This window comes from Silurus aristotelis (genome assembly GCF_946808225.1).
Source record: "Silurus aristotelis genome assembly, chromosome: 4".
Lineage (NCBI taxonomy): Eukaryota > Metazoa > Chordata > Actinopteri > Siluriformes > Siluridae > Silurus > Silurus aristotelis.
The window spans coordinates 16,857,558-16,883,207 of NC_139577.1; the positions used below are offsets into that span (position 1 = coordinate 16,857,558).

Consider the following 25,650-nt stretch of genomic DNA (forward strand, 5'->3'; position numbering starts at 1 on the left):
CCTGTAAAAACGCACATACTATTCTTTGCTCTGCTACCATGGGAATTCAGAAGGTTCCTAAAGACTGTCCAAACCTATATGAAAAAGTCTTACCATATCCTAATAGAAATAACTAAAATATACTTTCTAGGGAATATTTTTCTTCTATATGAAATTTTTGTATTAGATTAAACTTTAACTGAATACTGTGTAGTGTACAATATGCTTAAATGTTGGACAGTCGTACAAAGCATTTCACTGCATGTCGTACTCTGTATGTATGTGTATGTGACAAATAAAATTATTTGAGTTGATTTGAGTTGATTATATTAGTAAAGGTTTTTCAGTGCCTTCTGTGCTGCTATCACATGATATTCCAAAACTGGACAGTTGAATACTGGAAAGTGGACCAGGTGATTTTTGCCTCCTCTTCACCTGACCAGTTTGTTGAGTTGCACACACAAGCTTTAATTTTCTGTTTTCAGCTGACAGACGTTAAACTTGGTATAATCTTCTGCAGTCGTTTGCCTCAGGGTTTTACATGTGCAAGGTTTTTAATGAGACATGATGTCATGGGTCATAGATCTAAAGCTGGATTACTCCCCCCCAATCAACTTTTACCTTCATACCTGCTAGGTGTGATCTGAGTTAACATGAGATGGATGGATGTAAGGATGGATGGATGGATAAAAAAATAGACAGAGAGCTTTATTGCCATTGCACAGAGTACAATGATGTTGCATATTCAAAGTCTTTATACAGATTGTGGTTGGGAATAAATAAATACAAGGTAGATGTCTGTGAAGTGTATAAACGCAAGTGTGTGTAGTGCAGATAGTTCTAAGCATTCACTGATGGTGTTTCTTGGTGTTCAGCTCTTTAATGATGTAAAAACAGTTCCTGAGTCTTTGCGTGATGTTCTGGACCTGAAGCATCTACACGAGGGTAGAAGGTGAAACAGATGGTGTCCAGGGTGGGTTTTGTGTTTCATGTTTGCTCTGCTGTAGCAGTGAGAGCCTAATAGTTCTTTCATGGAGAGTAATAAACAGCCGATTTTTGGGAGGTGTTGATAATCCTCTGAAGGGCTTTCATGTCTGCTGTGGAGCAAATGGTATACCATACAGTGATACAGTATGTCAGAACGCTCTCAATAACGACTTGTCAGTTGGTTTTCTGGAATCCCCAGGAAGTAGGGTCGCTGTCGTGCATCTTTCCCAATGCTGTAGTGCTGTAATAATTATTATAGTTAAAGTCGTGTACCAAAATACACTGTGCAGTGCCTATGTCATGTACGCGAATGGGAACGATCTAATTGCCGCATTGACCAAACAGGATATATCACATTATGGGTAGAATTAAAACATCACACTCTGGAGGCTGAGTCGCGGGAAAGTGACGCGATTTGGTCACATGTTTATCTCACTGGTAAGAGTCGACTCTTTTGATTTCCAACCAACTCACTGCCACCCCCCTAACAATTAATAAAAGTTATTGGTATTTACGCATGGACGATTACATTGTTTACAAAACTTTATTCGTGATCTAGGCATTACATTTTATTATCGGTTTTGGAATAAAAATGTATGTAAATTCTTATGCAAAAGTATTTACCATGCATTATGCAAAGTAACATATTTGCCATGCGTTACTCCAATAATATACATTATATACATGCTGCACGTGTACACTATTCGACGAATACACTTTAGCAATTCAGAAAGATGCACAGATGCATCGTCACACAAAAAAGGCTCTAAATCGACTCATTATTTCGCCTAAAAGACTCGGTTCAAAGAATCGACACATTCTTTTTTGATTCCTGTTAGGCGCTGTGTTGGTTGTCGGCGAGCTGCAACGCGACAGCTGATTTCAGAACCATTTAGTCTCAGAAGATTTATCCCGATATGTCTGAGGTTGAGAAACATGTGCTAAAATTAGTATGTGGTCAGCGCTCTGTTGAAAAATGGACTTTGCGATCCAAGAGTGTCAGTGTAGAAATCCTCTCTCTAGGTTGTGTCATAACCTCCATCCAGACACATGACCGGACTGGACATAGTGCGGATCTAGTGTTAGGCTTTGATGATCTAGAAAGTAAGTTCATCCCATGTTTCTCACGTTTAAATCACTTTTGTTGGATCACAGAAAGGAATTCTAAAATATTCTGTGTCACAAGATCTTCCAACTCCTGCACTCGTGATCACCTGTTTCCGAGTTTGGATAACAGGATGCACTTTAAATGCTCCAAGTAGTTTTTTTATTATTAACACTGTATGGTGATTTTACCTTCTTACCATTTTGCATTGTCATGTGCTTGTCATCTTTTGTGGTACAGAGGCAAATCAGTATATTCAAAGCAAGTGATTAATGTGGGTTAGAATCAACATATTTGAAGCAGTGAGTACAGTGTACTTTGATTCTGAAGGGGTGATTTGTCAAAAGTAATAAATGAGTCAAAAGAATAGATTGTCAGGGTTTAAAGTGGTTTTCGTGTTAGAGGGTAATTAAAAGGCCAAAGCCTGGACCTTGAATAGATCACGTTACTTAAAAAAAACCCCACCATTTTTTATATTGAAAAGAATCTAGATATTTTAATATGTTGGTAGCAAATAAGTTGATAATTGGAAAATATGTGCATTGACTGTTTTTAGGGAGTGGTAGCTCAGTGGTTAAGGTGCTGGGTTACTGATCGGAAAGTCGGGGGTTCACCCCGGTATCGCCAAGCTGCCACTCTTGGGCCCTTCAGCAAGGCTCTTAACCCTTTGTGCTCCAGGGGGGCTGTATCCTGGCCGACCCTGCACTCTGAAGTTAAGCAAGCTGGGATATGCGAAGAGCGAATTTCACTGTGTTGTAATGTATATGTGACGAATAAAGGCTATTCTTCTTTATCTTTTTGGGTGCTTCCATGGAACTGCCTTTGTTTCTGAATAAATCCTTCTTCTTTGACAACCCTGGATACTGCTACTTCTTTGCTTGGGAATTTAACTTTATTAAATTTGTTGCTTTTGATATTAATTAGCTAGGACAACAGGACAACATGTAGACAGCATTGAACAATGTATAATGACGTCTGTTTCTGTGTCCCTTAGTCTACAATGTAAAATACTGTATAGTGTACATTATACACTTTTCACAGATCCATATAGTATTAGACCATTAATAATGTACACGTTTTGCATGCAAATCACTGCATAATAAAATAATAAAGATAGACATTTTTTTTTAACCTTTCTAGGTTACCTCACTAATCCAAAATACTTTGGAGCTGTGATAGGAAGAGTTGCAAACCGTATTGCTAAGGGTCAATTTAAAATTGATGGGAAAGTATATAACCTGGCTGTTAATAACGGGCCCAATTCCCTGCATGGTGGGATCAGGGGCTTTAACAAGGTATGTAAACTGACCCAGGTTATATTTAATCTATGACAAATAAATAAGTGCATTCTTATCTAAAGCTGTGTGTTGGTCTCATTTATAAACACTTTATTTGTGTTAAGTTTTGTTATATTCTGCCACTTGGACTGTAATGTTCAGGCTGTGTGGAGCTGTGAGCCTGTGCCTAATGGAGTGAGACTAAGCCACATGAGTCCTGATGGTGATGAGGGCTATCCTGGCAACCTAAAGGTTTCTGTTACCTACACACTGGAGGAAAGCACACTAAGTGTACAATACTGGGCCCAAACTGACCAAACAACACCCATCAATCTGACCAATCACACATATTTTAACCTGGCTGGACAGGTGAGACATTTCCTTTTATAAATATGTCCAGAATGGCAAAATAAAAAAATGACAATAACATCAGCTAATTAAAATCTTTAAAAGTGATTATATGTACAATATATCATGTATACATTTCTAAGTGCAAGGTGCATACTAAAGGTACAAAACATAATATAATGCTATGTTAAAGACGTGTTTACATTTATTTTGAAGAAAACCAGCAATGTTGCTTCACTTTTTTCTTTCAGGGTGCACCAGACATTTATGACCATGAAGTAAGCATCTCAGCAGAGGCATACCTTCCTGTAGATGACACCATAATTCCTACAGGTAGTTCAGTATTTCCTGTTTTTATAACATTTTGCTTCTGAGCATTTTTAGCTGAAGTGGAGGTTTACATTTTTAAGCAATACAAAAGCCCAATATTTATCTTGGGTTGAAAGAAATATTAACACATTCATGATAAATCAATAATAGAGATGCTTGAGTGCATTGTTATAGAGGTGTGACAGTAAAAGGATCTCTTTGGAATGATTGATGACCCTGGCTCAGATTCTTATCTGTACATTACTATTAATTGCATTTATACAGTGCCTTGCGAAAGTATTCGGCCCCCTTGAACTTTGCGACCTTTTGCCACATTTCAGGCTTCATTTCAGGATATAAAACTGTAATTTTTTGTGAAGAATCAACAACAAGTGGGACACAATCACGAAGTGTAACGAAATATATTGGATATTTCAAACTTTTTCAACAAATAAAAAACTGAAACATTGGGCGTGCAAAATTATTCAGCCCCCTTAAGTTAATACTTTGTAGTGCCACCTTTTGCTGCGATTACAGCTGTAAGTCGCTTGGGGTATGTCTCTATCAGTTTTGCACATCGAGAGACTGAAATTTTTGCCCATTCCTCCTTGTAAAACAGCTCGAGCTCAGTGAGGTTGGATGGAGAGCATTTGTGAACAGCAGTTTTCAGTTCTTTCCACAGATTCTCGATTGGATTCAGGTCTGGACTTTGACTTGGCCATTCTAACACCTGGATATGTTTATTTGTGAACCATTCCATTGTAGATTTTGCTTTATGTTTTGGATCATTGTCGTGTTGGAAGACAAATCTCCGTCCCAGTCTCAGGTCTTTTGCAGACTCCATCAGGTTTTCTTCCCGAATGGTCCTGTATTTGGCTCCATCCATCTTCCCATCAATTTTAACCATCTTCCCTGTCCCTGCTGAAGAAAAGCAGGCCCAAACCTTGATGCTGCCACCACCATGTTTGACAGTGGGGATGGTGTGTTCAGGGTGATGAGTTGTGTTGCTTTTACGCCAAACATAACATTTTGCATTGTTGCCAAAAAGTTGGATTTTGGTTTCATCTGACCAGAGCACCTTCTTCCACATGTTTGGTGTGTCTCCCAGGTGGCTTGTGGCAAACTTTAAACGACACTTTTTATGGATATCTTTAAGAAATGGCTTTCTTCTTGCCACTCTTCCATAAAGGCCAGATTTGTGCAGTATACGACTGATTGTTGTCCTATGGACAGAGTCTCCCACCTCAGTTGTAGATCTCTGCAGTTCATCCAGAGTGATCCTGGGCCTCTTGGCTGCATCTCTGATCAGTCTTCTTGTATGAGCTGAAAGTTTAGAGGGACGGCCAGGTCTTGGTAGATTTGCAGTGGTCTGATACTCCTTCCATTTCAATATTATCGCTTGCACAGTGCTCCTTGGGACGTTTAAAGCTTGGGAAATCTTTTTGTATCCAAATCCGGCTTTAAACTTCTCCACAACAGTATCTCGGACGTGCCTGGTGTGTTCCTTGTTCTTCATAATGCTCTCTGTGCTTTAAACTGACCTCTGAGACTATCACAGTGCAGGTGCATTTATACGGAGACTTGATTACACACAGGTGGATTCTATTTATCATCATTAGTCATTTAGGTCAACATTGGATCATTCAGAGATCCTCACTGAACTTCTGGAGAGAGTTTGCTGCACTGAAAGTAAAGGGGCTGAATAATTTTGCACGTTCAATTTTTCAGTTTTTTATTTGTTAAAAAAGTTTGAAATATCCAATAAATTTCGTTCCACTTCATGATTGTGTCCCACTTGTTGTTAATTCTTCACAAAAAATTAGTTTAATATCTTTGTTTGAAATGTGGCAAAAGGTCGCAAAGTTCAAGGGGGCCGAATATTTTCGCAAGGCACTGTATATCAGTTATCTTTTACAGGGAATCTGATTTATAAGTTAATGTTTATCTATTGAAAAAAATTTTTTACACCTTGACATAATTTTGCATCCAATCTATTTGACGAGATTAGTGAATTCATTACGCATCTCTATTCACAGGAGAAATTAGACCTGTAGGAAATTCGCTCTTCGACCTCCGCAAGCCTGTTCTTCTTGGGCCTCGGCTCAGGGAACTTCCTGGCCCTGGATTTGACCACAATTTCTGCCTTTGGCTTCCAGGACAATCAAAAAAAGAGATGAAGTGTGCAAGGTAAAATCATTATTTTCTTTACTTCCATATAGTTACTTGCTGAGCTTTCCATTGACTGCTGCGATTGCATATAATCTTGCAAACATCTATTGCTCTTATTGTAGAGTGGTGCATCCTGGAACAGGGCGTGTTCTGGAGGTGAGCACCACCCAGCCTGGTGTTCAGTTTTATACCTCCAACTTCCTGGATGGCACTGTTGGAGGAAAAGGTGGGACATCATACCCAAAACACAGTGCTTTTTCTCTGGAGACACAGAACTGGCCAGATGCTGTTAATCAGGTAATGAAATGCAAGATAGTGTGCACTGATGTTAGATGATGGTTCAAAACTCTGACCTGCTGCTCCACGTCTTGACGAAGTGTTTTCATAGAATCATGTTCTCAAAATAATGTTGCTATACTGTTTTTTGTTCCTTTGTTCCCTTCAGCCAAAGTTTCCTGAAGCTCTGCTAAAACCAGGGGAGGAATACATTCACACTACATGCTTTACTTTCACAGTTGTCTGAAACATAAATGCAGACAAAACAGATTATTAAAGTGATTTACCAGTTAAAAAAACGACATGTTCAATCAAAGGTGCATTATATAATCAGCAGCTTTTTAATAAAATGCAAATGAATGAACTTTTGTTCATTTTGGTGAAATAAAAATTCAGAGATCAGTTTCATAGAAAATGTTTTTAATCTGAAGACAGTTATAAAGATTATTTTTGCATATGACTTTTCTAAATTGTTTGCTAAATATCAGTGTCTAGCTGATATTTTACACTGTCCTGTATTTATAGTAATACTAAGCAATACTACTTAATTAAATAACATTAAATAATTTGTTGTGTTTCCTATTCATTGTAGAACACTGGTTGAAAATGGGCAAAAAAAAAAATAAGAAAGCAGTATCCATGCCAATTTTCAAATGTTCAAATGACAGTATGCATAATCTGAATTGTCCAGTTTAAATAATAAAAATAATATTAGGCATAACTGGTGGATATGACTGATGCATAATTCATTTGCATGCAAGGCAGATGGTGGTGAGAACTGTGTGCACATTCTTGAATGTTACTGGGTTGAGATAAGAGATACTATGGTGTGTATGATGCGGGAGCCTCGTGGGCAGGTAGTCAAGTCCATGCTGGGGTTCCTGATTTTCTCCTCCAGGAGTTGGTCAAGCTCCCAGCGTAGCTCCTTCACCAGCTCAGCAACCTACAGAACATGTGCACATAATGAAAGACCATTTTGTGAAAAATGAAATGAAACACTATTTCAGAATTAAGCTTGACGATCAATACCATTTTTATTCTTTGCCCACAGCTGAGGGGAATTTAATATATGTATTTATTGTAGTGTAAAAACACTACATTAAAGTAAGAATGAGCCCAATTACTTCATGTGAGGCAGCAGTGAATCGAATCCACCCGTCGTCCAGAGAGATTATGAACTCGCCGCGCTGTAGCTCCACATTGACCTTCCCCCCACCGAGCAGCACCATGGGATACATGCACACCATACTGCAGTCTCTGATAAACACGCGGCTGGTCTTCACTTTCTCGTGGTAGACCAGGTATGGACTTTCATAATGACGCACCTGCAGAGAATATATTAAGCCAGGCTGCTTAATATATAAAAATTCACTGGAACAGTCTGGTATGTTACCATAAAGTTGACAGATGAAGGATGGATGTGAACTGCTCCATCATTTTTAGTGAGGAAGCGAAGTTCCTCAGCTTTAGGCTTCATCTTCACAGCCCCTTTACTTGTCAGCTTATACTTCCCCTGTGGAGTCTGCACCTACAGTACCATACACACAAGCATACATACATTTTACTAAAAAAATGAACGAAGCATAATCCTGATCACTTGGAAGGAATGTGAAGCACACTAACCTGGACAACATTTGGGTAGAGGGCTGCACACAGCATTGCTGACATCAGCTTTGTGTTATCAGAGTTTAGATTTGCCTTTTAGAGAGATAAAGCGCACAGCAAAATATTTACGATTAAAATCAACCTCATTCTAAAACTGAAACAGCATGGTATACTGAAGGCACCAACTTTCCTTTCAGAAAAGATGGTATTACCTCATAACCTGTAGCCTCCAGCACACCATCTGTTCCTGTAGAGCTCATCCTCTCTATGTTTCTGACCTTCAAGCCATCCTTTACAAAGCCAATATCAGAGAGGAGCTCTGCAAACTGCCTTTTCAGACATGCTATTTCCTAGAAGACAAATGAATATGCAAACATACTGAATTAGACAGCAATACTACTAACTAAATTGGATAAGAATCAGCCAGGTGTTCGCCAGACTCACCTGTAGTCCACGGATAGACAGGAAGTTCTCTCTGCAGTACAGGTAGCCAGCCTGTGAACCATTCTTTGCTGCAGTACACCAACCCTATGGCATATACAAACAAAGATGAAATACCAGGGGTTATGTTAAGTTCAACAGATATTAACCAATCAGAATCACAGTTTGATTAAGTATTAATAATATAATACAATTATTCTTTTCATCGGATTCACAACAACCTTATAGGCCTGTAGCAGAGCAAGATGGTCGCTGTTGGCAAGAGAAAATAAGAGTTTTCGCTCATTGGCTTCCTCTCTTTTATCCCATGGAGAGACCTGAGAAAGAGACAAAGTAGAAGGATAAAGAGGACTGCAAAACTGAAATCCCAACACAAGATAGTCCTCACTTACGAATGGGCTCTTGAAGGCCAGACTAGCTGCAATGGTTAGGGCTGGGTCCAGACAGCGAAAGATTGCACCCAGAAGCATCAACTTTCCAATGCGTACATCTACAGGGAGGCAGGCAAGATGCCAACCAAGAGGAGTGAGACACTCGGCGTCAGTAAGTGCACCAAGAGCACAGAGTCTCTGCTTAGCTGCATCAAGACTGCCTTGTTCTGGGGGCTCTATGAGCCGAGAAAACACAGAGAGCAATGGAGACTTGGAGAACATCTCCAACACTTTAATCCTAAAACAGAAGAAAACAGAAGCAAAGATTTGAAATAAATATTTAGTTAATTTATTCATTCATCTTCTGCTATGTACTGCTGTATATTTGTTAGTGTTCCAGGGAGCACTGTGTGTGAGGTAGGAATACTGAGTGGGACACACTCATTCACACATAGGAAATATTTTGCAAAGCATGCACCTACTGGCATGAACAAAATCATGCATGCCAATGTATTAATTGTAATACAAAAAAAAAAAAAATGAGGTGCACACAGAGACTAAACACTCCTTTGGCTTGTTAAATTTACAATGATTTTACTCATTTCTTTCTTCCCAGCTTTTGCAGAGGAAATGGGTTTTTCCCTAATTGAAGGAGATTCCAGTTTCAGAGTATTTTAACATATCAACACATTTTTTTCTTATTAACCTCAAATTAAAGAACAGAAGAGAAGCTTAAAGGAACATACACTGATCAGGCATAACATTATAACCACCTGCCTAATATTGTGTTAGTCCCCCTTTTGCTGCTAAAACAGTCTTGACTAATCGAGCATTAACAACTTTTTTTTTAACAGTTTGAGCTACAGAAGCTCGTCTGTTGAATCGGACCACACAAGCCAGCCTTCGCTCCCCACGTGCATCCATGAGCCTTGGCTGCCCTGTCGCCGGTCCACCACCGTTCCTTCTTGGACTACTTTTAATAGATACTGACCACTGCTGACTGGAAAACACCCCACAAGAGCTGCAGTTTTGGAGATGCTCTGACCAAGTCGTCTAGACATCACAATTTAGCCCTTGTCAAATTCACTCAAATCCTTACGCTTGCTGATTTTCCTGCTTCTAACACATCAACTTTGAGGACAAAATGTTTACTTGCTGCCTAATACAGTATATCCCACCCACTAACAGATGCAGAGATAATCAGTGTTATTCACTTCACCTTTCAGTGGTTATAAAGTTATGCCTGATCGGGGTAAGTGATTATAGGGTAATACGTATTGTTTTATTTTAACCATAAACTGCTATAAAATTATGATGTGGCATTAAATAAATAACAGTCATAATCTTATTGCTTTATAGGAATGTTACCAAAACTATTCAGCAAGGGATGTTATTTGGAAATAATTAAAAATGTTAAAATCCTGTATCACACCAAACATTTTTATTCCCTGTGCATTGACCTACTGCATGTTGCGTCTGTTGCATACTACGAATAATACAACTACATACCTGAGGCAGAGTTGCTCCAGTGGCACTCTCTGGATCTCAGGCAGCTGCTGTTGGCTAAGGTGGTGATTGAAGCGATGGCTGGTGAACAGATGGAAGCACACTCCAGAGGCCACACGGCCGGCTCGGCCTTTCCTCTGCAAAGCGTTAGCACGAGACACCCACACATCCTCTAAACTCTCCATACTGCGACTGGCATCATACCTGAACACGGACAAAGCATCTTAATATTAATGCTTGCTTATAGTACAATACGGCTCATGAATGGTCTCTCAAATGGCTGCTCAACTCCAACCTTTTACCTCTTCTCTTTCATTCTGCCGGAATCAATGACGTAAACTACATCATCAATGGTTACTGATGTCTCTGCGATGTTAGTAGAGATGATGATTTTAGTCACACCCTCAGGTGGCCGTGTAAACACTGCCTGCTGGTCCTCATTGGACAGAGAGGAGTGAAGTGGGTATACCACACACCTACAAACATAACATTTTTTAGACATCAAGTCACAGGATGCTGAGAAAAACTATATCTGTCTGTATGCATATATACTTCTTAGCTCTTCTGTTGTTAAACATCCTATTGGCTTGCAGCTGCTCATATAACTGCTTAATTTCAGCTAATCCAGGCAAGAAGACCAGAACAGCACCTGTACATACACATTAAAGAAATTAACTGAAGAACTGAAACAGTTCCATCAGTATGTCAGATCATGGCATCTGTCACATGCACTACAATCGATGACATGATTACCTGGAGGGTAACTGTGCTCTCCATTTACAATCCACTCCAGCAGACCCTCCACAAGATCCATGTTGATTTTATCCAGGTCCATTGCAGCCAGAGTTTTCACCACAGCTTTTGAGCAAGCTAATGAGTCAAAATGTACACAAAGTACAAAGGAAGGGTCAGCCAGAAAAAATAAACAATAGATTAAATGGTTACTGTTCCATAATCTTTACTGATACATTAAATGTTTAAAAGATTATCTCCTTACTTGAATATCGCAGTGTAAACTCCTGCACGCCGAGTTGCTGGTCAGGGACGGAGTCTTTGACTGAATCTTTCCTTACTAAGGAGCTAAAAGACCAGCTACCATCATCATCATCCATGTTCATCGCAGCAGACTGTGCTTTCCCAGGCCTTTGATTTGGCCGACCATTCTGCTTTGCCATGCGCCGGTATGGGCTGCGGTCCTCTATCACATACCTGACACACATATTCATGCAACAACCCGCATATCAGTGTTAGGTATTTGAAAATCTGCACTGTTGACTTTTATTCAGCTACCAGTTAAATTTAGGGTGGAAATTCAATTGGTCAATAGAAAATGTATTATATGAAAATACTTTGGCTTCCAAATATCTAGAACAGCTTTTTGTCTTAAAATGTATAGTTTTATGTTATTAGTACACATTAAATATAAAGCAAAATGTTTAGCTTTTACATTTTTGCTAATAACCAATCTGATATTAACTGTATGTAAATTGCTTTACAGTTTTATTTCCTTTAGGTTATGATTGAGATGGCAACCGTGTTTTAGTCATCCATGTTGTATGTCTTTGTCCTACAGTATGTTATCTACTGAACGTAAAACTGTATAAAAAGGTCGATTGACGTAAAAAATGCATTTGCTGTTATTACCTGCTCATTGCAATGGCATCTTCGAGAAAAAACTGTTCCACTGGAAATGTACGTCCTGAGGGTGAACAGTGATATTATTTGCAAGCCTGAAATTCATTTCTGAATTGTACACTGAAAGCAACATATGACTACCGGTACATTGAGGAGCTCTTGCCTGGTATGTGGATGGTGGGGCATTTGTGAAAATAGTCTGAAAAGAGATTAGCATTGAGAGTAGCACTCATCATGATGATCTTCAGGTCAGGCCTTTCCAACATCAGATCCTTTAGAACCAGCAACAGGAAGTCACTAAAATGCAGGAAGAGATGCAGATGTCACAAGGTGCTCATTATGTGCTTGTGATTATGAGTATGTGAGATTATGATCACTGATTGTTCTCACCTCTCTTCTGTGCGTTCATGAACCTCATCTACTATGACATGTGTGACTCCACTGAGCTGGGTGTCCCCTTCTAGCCTGCGTAATAAAACCCCAGTGGTGCAGAACAGCAGTCTAGTGCAGGAGGACTGGATACACATACATACACAGACGGGTGCCAGTTTCAGTAAAATTTTATCTCACAAAACTAGCCGTAAATGTTTGGGCATTAGGAAAAGGAAACCCTTGTGCCTTCTCTTTCTCAATTTTGCTCAGGAAATAATATTTTATAACTGAAATGTTGTTCTGTACTAATATCTCTTTGTTTGCAACAGCCCATGTTGCATAAAATTAAAATATACTGGAATTTATTTTACTTGACCACTGGGAAGTACTATATATACTGTTTGTACAGGGTTGCCAGCATCACACATTTTACCCAAATTAAGCTAGTTATTGAACCAGATAGTGGTGCTGGTTCACTATCTGGTTCAATAACTAGCTTAATTTGGGTAAAATGTGTAATGCTGGCAACCCTGTACAAACAGTTTATATAGTACTTCTTAAATGCCACATTGATCTGATACCTTAGAAGTATATCAGACATACTATGTACTTCATGCGTGTGTAAAAACGAGAGATACTTACTCTGACAGTCTCCAGACGGATCTGGTATCCAGTGGAGTGGCCCAGAGTCTCAGCTCTTTCCTGAGCAACTCTGGATGCTACAGCAATTGCAGATATACGGCGAGGCTGAGTGCATATTATGTTAGCTACACTTTCCCCTCGTCCACTCAGAGAGTTGTCCAGGATAAACTGAGGAATCTGAGTGGTCTTACCACACCTGAGGTTAAACATACACCTTGCTGTAAAAGACGATTCTAACACAACCAATAACACATTGTCGATGTTGTCATATTTTACATCATACCCAGTCATTCCACTGATCACCAGAACCTGATTCTTCTCCAGAGCATTGAGAATGTTATGTCTCTTCTCCCACACAGGCAGCTTGACCCTCTGCTCCTGCATGGACTCATAGCGCCTAGAAGACTGGCAGAGACATAAGATTTAATTTACATGATGAGTACTCAGTAACCAACACTCTGAAAATACCAGAGTTAGTGAAGTGTGTAAAAAAGGGTCTAATCTCCACCACCACCACTAAAAGCCTGTTACCTGTTTTCTCCTAAACTCTCTACAAAGCTTCTTGTTCTCCTGCTGCACCTCTTCAGCTCTCAACTCAGTTTTTTTCTCCATCCTCTTTCTAAAGTTCACATAGCTCTCGTTCTCTATGGGGACACTTTCTTCGGCATCGCCATCATATTGCTCATCTTCAAAATCTTCAGCGCTGTGTGTGTCTCCTGTAGTAATACACACACAACAGATACGGTTTGCATCGAAATGCAGCATTGTAGATACACTTACACTACTAGAATTTTCACGAATCTATGCCTATACTAAAATATATATACTATAATTACAGTATTAGGCAGCATGTTAATAGCTATATATGTAGGTCTTTGTAAATGCTAATAAATCATGTTGCTAAGATAGAGACACACTCTAATGTCTACTATCCATAAACACTCAGTAAGACAGATAGACTAAATAAAATGATTTCATAACATAATGTTTAATCCTAAATTTAATCTTGAATCAAATCATTTTCAAATGTTCAGGGTTGCGTACAATATTTGGTCATAAAGCTGTGGATATTGGTCCATCACACACACATTAGGGGCTTCCCCAAACTGTTGCAACACAGTTGGAAGCAAACAATTGAACTGGATTGTGTATTGTATATTCTATCGATGTTGTAGCATTGAGATCTTTCTTCACTGGAACTAAAAGACCAGCATGGCAACATAGCTGCTTAAAAAGTGGTGCAGAAGACCTTGAGGAGCCTGCAAAGAGTCTTAAACTCAATCATGGCTCTACATTTCTTTTTAAAGAAACATGCCATTTATTTGCAATTACTTTCATGATGTCATGTAGAAATCATATTTTAATCCTTAAATTATTCTTAACTAGTACATGATTTATTCTTAGTTTTGATATTATCCAGTAAACCTTTTTGTGTATTTCACTAACAGGCTTTGATAGTTTTATAATTGTCTAGTTATTTTGTGCTTTTTATTCCCCTTCTGTTAAAATGCATCAGAAATGAACCAATCCATGTTCAATGATTATTGTAGATTTATGCTTATATTTTAAAATGTGGCAAAGGATCAACTGAAAAGACAATTAAATTGTTAATTGCAATTACCCACATTTCAATTTTAACGAAAATCATTAGCGAACCAACAGATACTTTACCTTCTGTATGCATGATTGCGGGTTTGGTGTTCTGTGCTGCATTAGTGAATCGTGAAGAAACTGTAGTACTGCTTGGTGTACTCTCAGTTGAAGTGCACTTTGTGTTAGAAATTCTTGTTGCAGTAACGATAGGTTTGGCTAATATAGGTGGTGGAGTACTATATTTGTGATGTGAAGCTGAAAGGAGCTCTTTGATCGGTCCATCTTCCTCAAGACAGGAGACGAGGGTGTAAACCACAGGCTCACCCTCTTGTGCCGCTGAAAGTGTTTGGCCAAAGAGATATTCAGTCACATTAAGACGTCCCGCTCCAGAGATTGCCTCATCCGTGCTACTGAAGGCAGCTAATGGTGGTTGAAAAGGGTAGCGGTTTCCCTGAGGAAAGCGGACCTCCAGCTGGTATACAGGGCAATCAGTACTGCTAAAACCAGGCTGGCTGGGTCCACATGGGTTTTTGTGGTTGCTCGACTCATTTGGTCTTTGGTGTTTGAAACGACAGTTCTTCCCATATCTACAACCGGATCCCTTTAAGTAGAACTTACACAACTGAGTAGATGAAGACTTTGTCGTCTGTTCTTTTTTTGTCAACTTCGAGCTTTGGCTACGGACCTCACTTATCCACAACAGATCCAGCTGGATGATCCAGACGTGGCCACTGATTCTTTCGCAGAAGCGTTCTCCAAAGATGGCAGTTAAAGCAACAGCCTCCTCCTGTCGCAGTGCCATGCATTCCTCATATGATGGAGGGTCAGGTACCTGAAAGTCTAGAGCAGTTGAGCCAAATCGTTCAGTAAACATCTGAGAGAGAAGAATCTCCAGCGTTGCTCCGACTTCCCCCTTTCCACCTCTTTCTGCTGCTTCCAGCGCTTCCCTGCTTCGCTCACGGTCAAAGCCATACCTAACACGAACAAAGGTAAATCTGATGTTTAGCACCATAGACACTTATATTGTACAGGATTCAGTTTCCATTGCTTTTACATAAATCATATTAACTCATATCAACCATATTAGCTTAGCATACCATAGTAGTGAAAAAAAAATGTTTTTAAAAAAATCTGCATGGAAATTCTAATTTGCTGTTTTATTGTTGTTGGTTGTAACTGGTCAAATCTTGGCTGTCTTTCAGATATAAAACTCGCTATGGTGTTTATTCATTGTATTATTTTTTTTAAACTGCTGCTGTAGTAATACTTATTTATTTTCAGAATTTTTTTTTTTACAAACGTCAAAGTTGTGTAATTGTTGAAATTCTACTATAATATTAGTATATCCTGCATTTCAAAGAGCAAAAGAAAGAGATTCCCTGCAACAATGAAACGGATTCGTTACAAATCATTAACTATATGGTAATATGCCTGATTATGGTTAATGCATGATCTCAAAATATAAAAAAAAAATTACTATAAAACTACAAATAAAGGCACAGTGACAGTGAGTACCTGCAGAGTGTTCCTAATGCAAACAGGGAAACAACAGGTTGTGGTTTGGGACGTGATTCTTCCTCACTATCTTCTTCACAGACATCGTCTTCTGCACAGCCGACACCATCATCCTGAGTGATCCAAAACTGACCTTCCTCACGATGGTCCAACTCATCATACTCCTCCTCTTCTTCCTCTCCCTCATACTCTGAGCCACTGAGTAAATAAAACACAAATGAGACTTTTTTTTTAAATCCTCTGTCTAAAATTAGTTTGAAGGCTGAATTTAAAATTTCATAGCCAGGTGTTTTTACACAGCTAAACAGTCTAAGCGTTAAACAATCAAAATCATTAACAACATGAGACATGTCCATATAGCCACTAACCTGTTCGGAGTATTGTACTCCTGACTCTGAAGTTCTTTCAGTAATTCCTTTACGTGTAGCTGGTTTTCTGATGTCATATGTATCTTCTGTAATGGATGCTTGAAGCGGTCAGATCCATTCTGAACTAGCCCCTCTTCATTCTGCCTGTAGCCACCGCTGGAAAGACCCTGAGAGCTGCCTCTTCCCCTTCCTCTACTGCCCCCATTGCCTCTACTTGTAAAAGCCCCTCGTCCTTTTCCTTTAGAAGGAGGTTTGGTGGAGTGACCAGATCCAAGGTCCAGGGTAAAATCACCATCATCGTAGTCGCTGAATGCTTTTTTTCCTCCTCCACCACCACCACCACCACCACCACCACCTCCACCACCTTTATTAAAGCGTCCTCCACCCCGGTTGGGTTTTGCCTTCCTTCTGCCACTCATGTCCTTTCAGCAAGTAAGAGAAGAAACATGTACTCCATATTATTGAAAGCAATTTAAATGAAATGGCACGTATCTATGGGTATTGGCAGATCTGATTTTTGTATAACGTTACATGTGTAAATCAACTGATCTAGGTTCAGCTGAATATCAGAGGTGGCAAACGTACACACATCCTTCACATAAATAGAAGTACAGATACTTATGTTTTAAAATACTCTGGTAAAAGTTGACTATATTTTTTTTATACTCAAGTTAAAGTAAAGACGTTTGCCGAAGACGAAGGTTGGTTCTAATCCGTTTTAGTGTCACACTAGTAACTGGACCTCACATCATATTAATAATAGGGCTGTCAATCAATTAAAATATTTAATCGTGATTAATCGCACGATTGTCGTGAGTTAAATCACGATTAATCACAAATTAATCGCACATTTTTGGAACCTTTGCTATGTTTCCACACAGACGCTAATGAGGTGATACCGGAGAAATTGTACTTCCTTCCTATTCATGTTTGTGATGCAAGTATTCACTGAGATTCAGGTTTTTTAATTTGTGTGTCTGTGTAAAGAGCTGACAAAAATGACAGAGAGCGCCCCCTGTCTGTTTATTATTTTTTTTTACAAAAGCACAGCGTTTTGTTGTTATTGAGTTTATACAAATGAAAGTAGACCCTTTACTGATGATGTATTGCTCTTATCTGTACGATAAAAAAAAAAAGAGTAATTTATGCGTTTCGGCGTTATGAGGGGAAAATGCTAATGATGATCAGGTGATTAGGAATGTCTCTGTTCTCAGTCATATTTACATCGCTGATTCCCTCTGTCTCATCAACGTTAACTATACTTCTTTTGTCTTCGTCTGATTATGAATATGTGTGCAAAGAAAGCAGCAAGAGCTGAGAATCAAACTGGCATTCTACAGCCATCACCAAACATTCATTTCATCTACTACTACTCAGTACTATCTTTCTTTCTTACCTTCTTTCTTGTTTTTAGAATAACATTTAATAGCAACTGTTTATAGAATCACACACAAAATATATACTAATACTTACAAATCATATCGAGCAACAGATCCCTAAAAGAACCAGACCAGAAGCTGCACTGGATAGAATTCAATTCTAGACACCGGTATATGGTATCGCTTCCTGTTCCCGCACGTGAACTTGACATTTAAAATAAAAGTCGTCAACAATTAAATTAATCATACCTCGTGTATTTGGTTGTTTCCGCACTAAACGATATTTTATTATTCGCAATTTTGTGATACTTGTTACATTCGGAGAATTTCTTCCTAACTATCATCACAAATCATTCGCACTCTTCAGTCACAGGCGCATATGAATTAAGTCTATCTGCGTATTTCTTTCTAGCACCGCGTTAACATGATTTGACTTATTTGCCATGTATTTTTTTAGATGAAATTTCATATTGCATTTATTGCGGACATAATATACCCTTTAGTTAGCTTACTGGTGCAGATTTGGTGTAAAAAAAAAAAAAAAAAAAGTGGGTTCCGGGACTTTAGTTGAGCGGGTGCGCAGGATTTTGTATGCGCGATTTGGTTGCAGAGTTGATTCGCTTGAACGATCCGCCGACAGCTTGGTAGCGCTTTAAAATATGGGTCATTAGTCGTTCATAAAGGACACGGTGCGGTCTCGTGAGACACGTGATTCCTCTGATTCCTATTATTCCGTTGATTCCTTGATCTCGCCATGAGTAACTCACGGACTGTGTCTAAAGGTAATGTTTTTATCCTATGCGATCATATATGTTTATATACTATGCAGTGTATGCAGCTGTACACATAGATAGATAGCATTAACATTACTATCTATCTATCTATCTATCTATCTATCTATCTATCTATCTATCTATCTATCTATCTATCTATCTATCTATCTATCTATCTATCTATCTCTCTATCTATCTGTATATGATCTGACATATAGGATCGTGTTAACAATTGAAGGTAGCTTTTAAAGCGGCTCGTGGTCACTCTGTACTTGATCAATGTGTTTTTATGTAATTAAAACAACTGCCGCAATCAGGGAAACACAATTTGGAGTTTCCTGACCTCAGAGTTCTACTGGTGACCGAGTGGAAAACACTTTTTACTATGGGGGAAGGAGGGGCAGTGAGTGGAGTCTAGTGTGTGTGAGACGCGAGGCGAAACCTGCATATTCACGTTACATAACACACACACACACACACACACACACACACACACACACTGTCTGTCTGTCTGTCTGCGGGACACAGAGACTAACTATGAATGTTGTTGTTCTTCTTGTTTAACAGGTGAACTGATAACTGCTCTCTCGGTCACTGCTGGAGCCATGGCCGTCGGCTTCCTGATCCACAAAACATTATTTTCGAAATCTAAATGCGTGAAACCCAAAGTGAACCTGGATCTTCAGAAAGACAACCCCAAAGTGGTGCACGCTTTTGATATTGAGGACCTGGGAGATAAGGCTGTCTACTGTCGATGTTGGAGATCCAAGAAGGTAATACCCAACAATATACATACTGTATGCCAAAATGGCTTTCTTCTGACCCCTTACTTTTTAACACCTGCCTCATAGTGATGTCATGGGTGCTTTCGAAATGGGCAACAAACAAAAACATTACATTTTACCTTTGTTTCATTTATTGAACGACTGTTCCACCTCCAACTGAAAAGATCACTTTGTCTGGAATCTGGGAAAAAAAAACAAAAAAAACAATGCTTGCATGCATCTCAGAAAGTACACTTCAACCTGACCTTCTCAAAACAGGCTTATACAGGCCTGTTCATAAAATATTGGAACGGCAAGACAAATTCTTAGTTTTTTCTCAAAACATTTGCATTTCAGATAATGAACATGAGATAATAGAGCAGGATTTAAGCATAAGACTTGTTGGACAACTTAGCACATCGCACCTTCTGTTTCTTCTTTCTTTTGCCCTAGTTATGAAGGGCATCTGGCTCGAAGGACCAATTTTTAGGAATTTTACTATCTAGATTGAAGGACCAATTGTAAGGAAGTTTCACTATCTGGCTTGAAGGACCAAATGTATGGCAGTTTACTATCCGGTGTACGCTGATCAGGAGATTGTACTCGCTCCTGCGTGTCAGTGAAAACACGGTATAGGATTCGGAACACTTAAACTTTATTGGGGTTAGGATTTGATCGTGTGTGTGGTGTGATTTATACTGTTTTATCGCTAGCTGCTGTTCGATGTTGAAAAGACGGCTGCTTCTCAGTGTTCTGGCCTTTTCAGCACTCGGTCGAAGGCGAGGCAATGTGACGTCACATAGGTAACTTATCAGGAATGGTAAACTGTGAATCTCCCTCTAGTGGTAAAGCGTGGAAATACACATGAAGGGGAATGCTTTCCTAAAGCCCTGTTTGATTATTCTTTCAAAACAGTTTTAAGCTGTAATTGTCTGTTTTTTAGCTTGAGCTCTGGGTTGTATTTGTACTAAAAAAAAAGGATAAACTTGCATAAATACCACAGAGCAGTCTGGGATGGTGGTAGGGGCTGATTGAAGCCGATAAAAGAAATAAACCACTGGCATGGAATGAGAAATCATTAGGTCTTTTAAGCAGGTGATGACTGGAAGATTGTGAAGAAAACATTAAAACCACCAGCCAGTAACAACACCAACAACCTCAGCAGGGCAGGGTTGAAGGCATCACATGAATCCACTGTTTGACGTACACTTCGAGAGCAGAAATATAGGGGCCATACTGCAATAAGATATGGAAGCAGGAGAAGATGAATTAAATAATGGAAAGGCCAAAGTGTGGTTGAGGAGGATGCATGGACAAGCATGGTAGAGGCTTGGGTGAAGTCTTTTTCATGACTGCTTCTGGGACAAGCTCACTAATCTTTACTGATGTAACTCGATGACAGTATCAGAATGAATTCCGAAGTCTACAGAAACATTTTTTCAAAAATTGTATATTATATTCAGTCTCAGTTGTTTGAGTAAACTGCATCCAATTTAATTGAGGAAAAACTCGGGACACACTGTCAACACAACAAAGGACTTCATCAAAAAAGTGGAAGGTTTTAGACTGGCCAAAGTATTTGCCAGACCTTAACTCACTTGTGGAATGCTGCTCCTCCGGAAGGATAGACTGCAAGGAGAAATGCTTCAAAACAAATAACTGAAAGAGAAGAAGAAGTGTTACAAACCTGGAAAACATCACAAAATAATAATGAAACAATTTATTGAGTCAGTTGATTTTTTTTTATTTTTTATTTTTTATTTTTTATTTTTTATTTTATTTTTATTTTTTATTTTTACTTTGACTACCTTTTCCAATAATTTTACACATATTAAACATATAGGGGGTCTGCCAGCTTTCATCTCATATTCATCTTCTGATCTCAAATGCAAATGTCTTCTTTTTGTAGAAAAAAAACAAAAAAACAAGAGTTTTGCAGGGGCCTGTATATAATTTTCCTTGCCTATTTCATGTTAGTTTGTTTCTGTCTGGCAAAATACAATTACAATTATTTTTGTTTTTCAGTTTCCATACTGTGATGGTGCTCATGCAAAACACAATCAAGAAACAGGGGACAATGTCGGACCTCTGATCATTAAAAGGAAGGATGCATGAGTGTGAGAGTTGATGTACACAGAGTAGACATTTGCAATCCCAAGTGATGCACTGACAGAGATTACTATATATTTTGCCTCATACTAAAATGTTGGGTTTTCTTGTTATAGCTGCCTATGTCTGAATGTCTGTACATGCTTCATTTTTTTCAACTCCATCTTGTCTAAGTGCAGATGTAAATATTGAGAAAATACCACCACATTGTACCTTAATGTTAGTGATGAAATTAGCACTACATTTTTCACATAATTTTTCCTGCACACTAGCTGCTTGTTGTAACCAACGGTGACAAAAGCATTCGAATGAATGTGGCATGACAAGATTGTATGTTTGAAATCCATAAAAATAAATGAACCAAAAAAATACATAAACTGTATAAAAGAACAAATGTGTTTGTTTGTATTTTTCTCTGCAGTCTCTCAGTAATCTAATCAAAAGACAAGTTTAAGCAGGTCACAAAATAGAAAATCATTTGTCCAGTTTAGGCAAAATATATATATATAAAAAATATATATATATGATGTAATACAAACGTTAAGTGCTGAGCATATTGACACAGGAGGGTGAAATCAGATTTGGTTTATTTGCTTAGTTGAAAAATTGTGCTGTAATAATATACCAGGAACTGATGATACAGATGATAGAAATCACACAAGTGATTTAATAATTGTTTTATTTATCCATATATATGCCACACGCCACATGGACTGTTTCAGATAACCATGGGAATTTTTTTTAAACTAAGACTAAATGCCCAAAATTACAATAAGCATACATACAGGTACAACATATGAGTTTTGTCCCTTAACAAACAATAATAAGTCGAAACTACTTATTTAGAAGTAAAAATGCTGTGGTAATGCCTGTGCCGTGTGTTTTAAATCTTTTTTATTATGATTTTACTATGAGAATAAATCATTGGTTAAAACTGGACTTTGACATACGTGGTTCTGTGTTCCACTTGTCTCAGTGTGCTTCCCTGAAGTGTATTATTTTTGTATAACCTTTTAAACAAAATGTATTATTCTTCTTATATTACAATGATTTGCCAATTATAACAAGTCACATTTTGATAATTTATTGTAATATTGTATCTTGTTAATCTTGGGTAATCACTTCATTGTCTCATTTATTGTATGCTATAGCAATGATAAACTCATTCCCTCACTACCTCACTATATTTTTTTCTCTCTCTTGTTTAAAAACCAGAAAGTGTACTCCTTTCTCTGCCCAAAACGCTTTCCTCTGGTGGGAAATTTTACAAAGCACAGTCACTTTTGCAATTACAACTGAGAATCCCTCCATAAATGTCATGTAACAGACCCCTTAAAAAGCATAACGTATGATTATAAAATGTGTTAAATATAATAAAATCACTAAAATATTTAACCTTGGATTATATGGTGTCCAATATACAAATCTCTATAAATGTCCCTGTTACTATGCAATATATATATATATATATATATATATATATATATATATATATATATATATATATATATATATATATATATATATATACAGTGGGTACGGAAAGTATTCAGACCCCCTTAAATTTTTCACTCTTTGTTATATTGCAGCCATTTGCAAAAATCATTTTAGTTCATTCTTCTTCCTCATGAATGTACACACAGCTCCCCATATTGACAGAAAAACACAGAATTGTTGACATTGTTGCAGATTTATTAAAAAAGAAAAACTGAAATATCACATGGTCCTAAGTATTCAGACCCTTTGCTGTGACACTCAAATATTTAACTCAGGTGCTTTCCATTTCTTCTGATCATCCTTGAGATGGTTCTACACCTTCATTTGAGTCCAGTTGTGTTTTATTATACTGATTGGACTTGATTAGGAAAGCCACACACCTGTCTATATAAGACCTTCCAGATCACAATGCATGTCAGAGCAAATGAGAATCATGAGGTCAAAGGAACTGCCTGAAGAGCTCAGAGACAGAATTGTGGCAAGGCACAGATCTGGCCAAGGTTACAAAAAGATTTCTGCTGCACTTAAGGTCCCTAAGAGCACAGTGGCCTCCATAATCCTCAAATGGAAGACGTTTGGGACGACCAGAACCCTTCCTAGAGCTGGCCGTCCGGCCAAACTGAGCTATCGGGGGAGAAGAGCCTTGGTGAGAGAGGTAAAGAAGAACCCAAAGATCACTGTGGCTGAGCTCCAGAGATGCAGTCGGGAGATGGGAGAAAGTTGTAGAAAGTCAACCATCACTGCAGCCCTCCACCAGTCTGGGCTTTATGGCAGAGTGGCCCGACGGAAGCCTCTCCTCAGTGTAAGACACATGAAAGCCCGCATGGAGTTTGCTAAAAAACACCTGAAGGACTCCAAGATGGTGAGAAATAAGATTCTCTGGTCTGATGAGACCAAAATAGAACTTTTTGGCCTTAATTCTAAGCGGTATGTGTGGAGAAAACCAGGCACTGCTCATCACCTGTCCAATACAGTCCCAACAGTGAAGCATGGTGGTGGCAGCATCATGCTGTGGGGGTGTTTTTCAGCTGCAGGGACAGGACGACTGGTTGCAATCGAGGGAAAGATGAATGCGGCCAAGTACAGGGATATCCTGAACAAAAACCTTCTCCAGAGTGCTCTGGACCTCAGACTGGGCCGAAGGTTTACCTTCCAACAAGACAATGACCCTAAGCACACAGCTAAAATAACGAAGGAGTGGCTTCACAACAACTCCGTGACTGTTCTTGAATGGCCCAGCCAGAGCCCTGACTTAAACCCAATTGAGCATCTATGGAGAGACCTAAAAATGGCTGTCCACCAACGTTTACCATCCAACCTGACAGAACTGGAGAGGATCTGCAAGAAGGAATGGCAGAGGATCCCCAAATCCAGGTGTGAAAGAATTGTTGCATCTTTCCCAAAAAGACTCCTGGCTGTATTAGATCAAAAGGGGGCTTCTACTAAATACTGAGCAAAGGGTCTGAATACTTAGGATTATGTGATATTTCAGTTTTTCTTTTTTAATAAATCTGCAACAATGTCAACAATTCTGTGTTTTTCTGTCAGTATGGGGAGCTGTGTGTACATTCATGAGGAAGAAGAATGAACCTAAATGATTTTAGCAAATGGCTGCAATACAACAAAGAGTGAACAATTTAAGGGGGTCTGAATACTTTCCGTACCCACTGTATATATATATATATATATAGTACTGTATTAGAATATGTGCATTGATATAAAATAATTGTTAATGTTACAGCCAAAACTATTCTACAAAAATAATTCACACCTTCTGTCTGTGTTTAAAAACATACTACTACTTACCTCCAAAGCACTGATTCTTCTGCCATAGATAATTATCTAGAATAATGCAAATTTCATCAGGAGGTAAAACCTTTTCTGACAAAGTCTATCAGGCATTTAATGGCCATCCACCAAATACTTAGGGCAAAATCACAGGCTTGGCAGATGCATTTATTCATTTAGGCATTCTGCTAACAGCCAAGATACAAATCTGGTTGCTCATTAATACAGGTGGAGTGTATGGTAAACAGGTTAGGATATCAGTTAGGCCTAACATGTAATCCTGCTGTTATGTGGCAACATCCTGACACACTTATTAAGCCATGATATCTCTAAACTGCAGGAAAATCTTGATTGAATATAATACTCCCCTCCTGCTCTGGTTCTCTTGCTTCCTTTTCTTGGGGCTATTTGCACTTTTAATTCCGATCAGATGGTATGAATCATCCAGATCTCACCTGGATACCCTAGAGATAAAACCTGCCTACTGCACTGTATAAATGCTGCAGTGAATTCGAGCTAATTTCTGAACTTATATTCACAGCATGCCCATACCATTCTGTATCTTTTCAAAACATTAGCTGCTTTTTGCCTTATATGTTCTATAGGAGTGTTCTGTAATGATCACAATCCTATCTGCTGTCACCCAGAGGAGATTATGATCCCTTTTGGTGCTTCTCTTAATGTTTCTTCCTCATGTCCTCTCAGTGGTGTTTCTTGGTCCCTGTTGCCTCTGGCTTGCTCATTAGCAATCTAGACCTAAACTCAAAATTCTGTAATGCTGACCGTGACTATGTAAACTGTTATGAGCAATGGTCTTATAAAACTGAAATGAACTGTACCGA

The 25,650-nt window shown here is 38.7% G+C and overlaps 3 protein-coding genes and 1 long non-coding RNA gene across 5 annotated transcripts; 2 read left to right on the forward strand and 2 right to left on the reverse strand.

Annotated features, from left to right (window-relative positions):
• Window positions 1-1,770: 1,770 nt before the first annotated feature.
• galm (galactose mutarotase) lies at window positions 1,771-7,016 on the forward strand. Its single transcript, XM_083539683.1, has 7 exons — window positions 1,771-2,070; window positions 3,212-3,366; window positions 3,511-3,717; window positions 3,948-4,029; window positions 6,042-6,192; window positions 6,297-6,471; window positions 6,620-7,016. The coding sequence occupies exons 1-7, from the start codon at window positions 1,884-1,886 to the stop codon at window positions 6,695-6,697; spliced, it is 1,035 nt and encodes a 344-aa protein (XP_083395809.1). The 5' UTR covers window positions 1,771-1,883; the 3' UTR covers window positions 6,698-7,016.
• Window positions 6,854-18,520, reverse strand: dhx57 (DEAH (Asp-Glu-Ala-Asp/His) box polypeptide 57). 2 transcript variants are annotated; one of them, XM_083539668.1, is made up of 23 exons: window positions 18,390-18,520; window positions 16,499-16,920; window positions 16,131-16,328; window positions 14,694-15,589; window positions 13,554-13,738; window positions 13,306-13,427; window positions 13,023-13,218; window positions 12,399-12,523; window positions 12,172-12,305; window positions 12,018-12,072; window positions 11,371-11,582; window positions 11,127-11,243; window positions 10,926-11,022; window positions 10,676-10,849; window positions 10,377-10,577; window positions 8,889-9,165; window positions 8,718-8,813; window positions 8,500-8,583; window positions 8,268-8,405; window positions 8,074-8,148; window positions 7,844-7,978; window positions 7,575-7,775; window positions 6,854-7,393 (listed from the first exon to the last, which is right to left on the reverse strand). In XM_083539668.1, the coding sequence occupies exons 2-23, from the start codon at window positions 16,915-16,917 to the stop codon at window positions 7,250-7,252; spliced, it is 4,281 nt and encodes a 1,426-aa protein (XP_083395794.1). In that variant the 5' UTR covers window positions 16,918-16,920; window positions 18,390-18,520; the 3' UTR covers window positions 6,854-7,249. The 2 variants fall into 2 exon arrangements, with proteins under 2 accessions (XP_083395794.1, XP_083395793.1); XM_083539667.1 differs by lacking the exon at window positions 18,390-18,520 and adding an exon at window positions 17,972-18,301.
• cisd1 (CDGSH iron sulfur domain 1) lies at window positions 18,521-21,917 on the forward strand. Its single transcript, XM_083539684.1, has 3 exons — window positions 18,521-18,659; window positions 19,218-19,423; window positions 21,440-21,917. Exons 1-3 carry the CDS (start codon window positions 18,632-18,634, stop codon window positions 21,527-21,529), a joined length of 324 nt encoding a protein of 107 aa, XP_083395810.1. The 5' UTR covers window positions 18,521-18,631; the 3' UTR covers window positions 21,530-21,917.
• On the reverse strand, window positions 19,330-20,129 carry LOC310725075. The gene is made up of 2 exons (XR_014533244.1): window positions 19,987-20,129; window positions 19,330-19,949 (listed from the first exon to the last, which is right to left on the reverse strand). It is a non-coding gene; the product is annotated as an uncharacterized lncRNA (long non-coding RNA).
• Window positions 21,918-25,650: the final 3,733 nt, after the last annotated feature.

Coding starts and splice junctions, on each gene's coding strand:
- galm (XM_083539683.1), top strand. CDS start 1,884: ATGTCTGAGGTTGAGAAACATGTGCTAAAATTAGTATGTGGTCAGCGC. Junction 2,071..3,211: donor AGGCTTTGATGATCTAGAAA/GTAAGTTCATCC, acceptor TAACCTTTCTAG/GTTACCTCACTAATCCAAAA. Junction 4,030..6,041: donor TGACACCATAATTCCTACAG/GTAGTTCAGTAT, acceptor CTCTATTCACAG/GAGAAATTAGACCTGTAGGA.
- dhx57 (XM_083539668.1), bottom strand. CDS start 16,917: ATGAGTGGCAGAAGGAAGGCAAAACCCAACCGGGGTGGAGGACGCTTT. Junction 9,166..10,376: donor CTGGAGCAACTCTGCCTCAG/GTATGTAGTTGT, acceptor CTTCTGTTTTAG/GATTAAAGTGTTGGAGATGT. Junction 8,406..8,499: donor TGTCTATCCGTGGACTACAG/GTGAGTCTGGCG, acceptor TTTGTCTTCTAG/GAAATAGCATGTCTGAAAAG.
- cisd1 (XM_083539684.1), top strand. CDS start 18,632: ATGAGTAACTCACGGACTGTGTCTAAAG. Junction 18,660..19,217: donor CTCACGGACTGTGTCTAAAG/GTAATGTTTTTA, acceptor CTTGTTTAACAG/GTGAACTGATAACTGCTCTC. Junction 19,424..21,439: donor GATGTTGGAGATCCAAGAAG/GTAATACCCAAC, acceptor TTTGTTTTTCAG/TTTCCATACTGTGATGGTGC.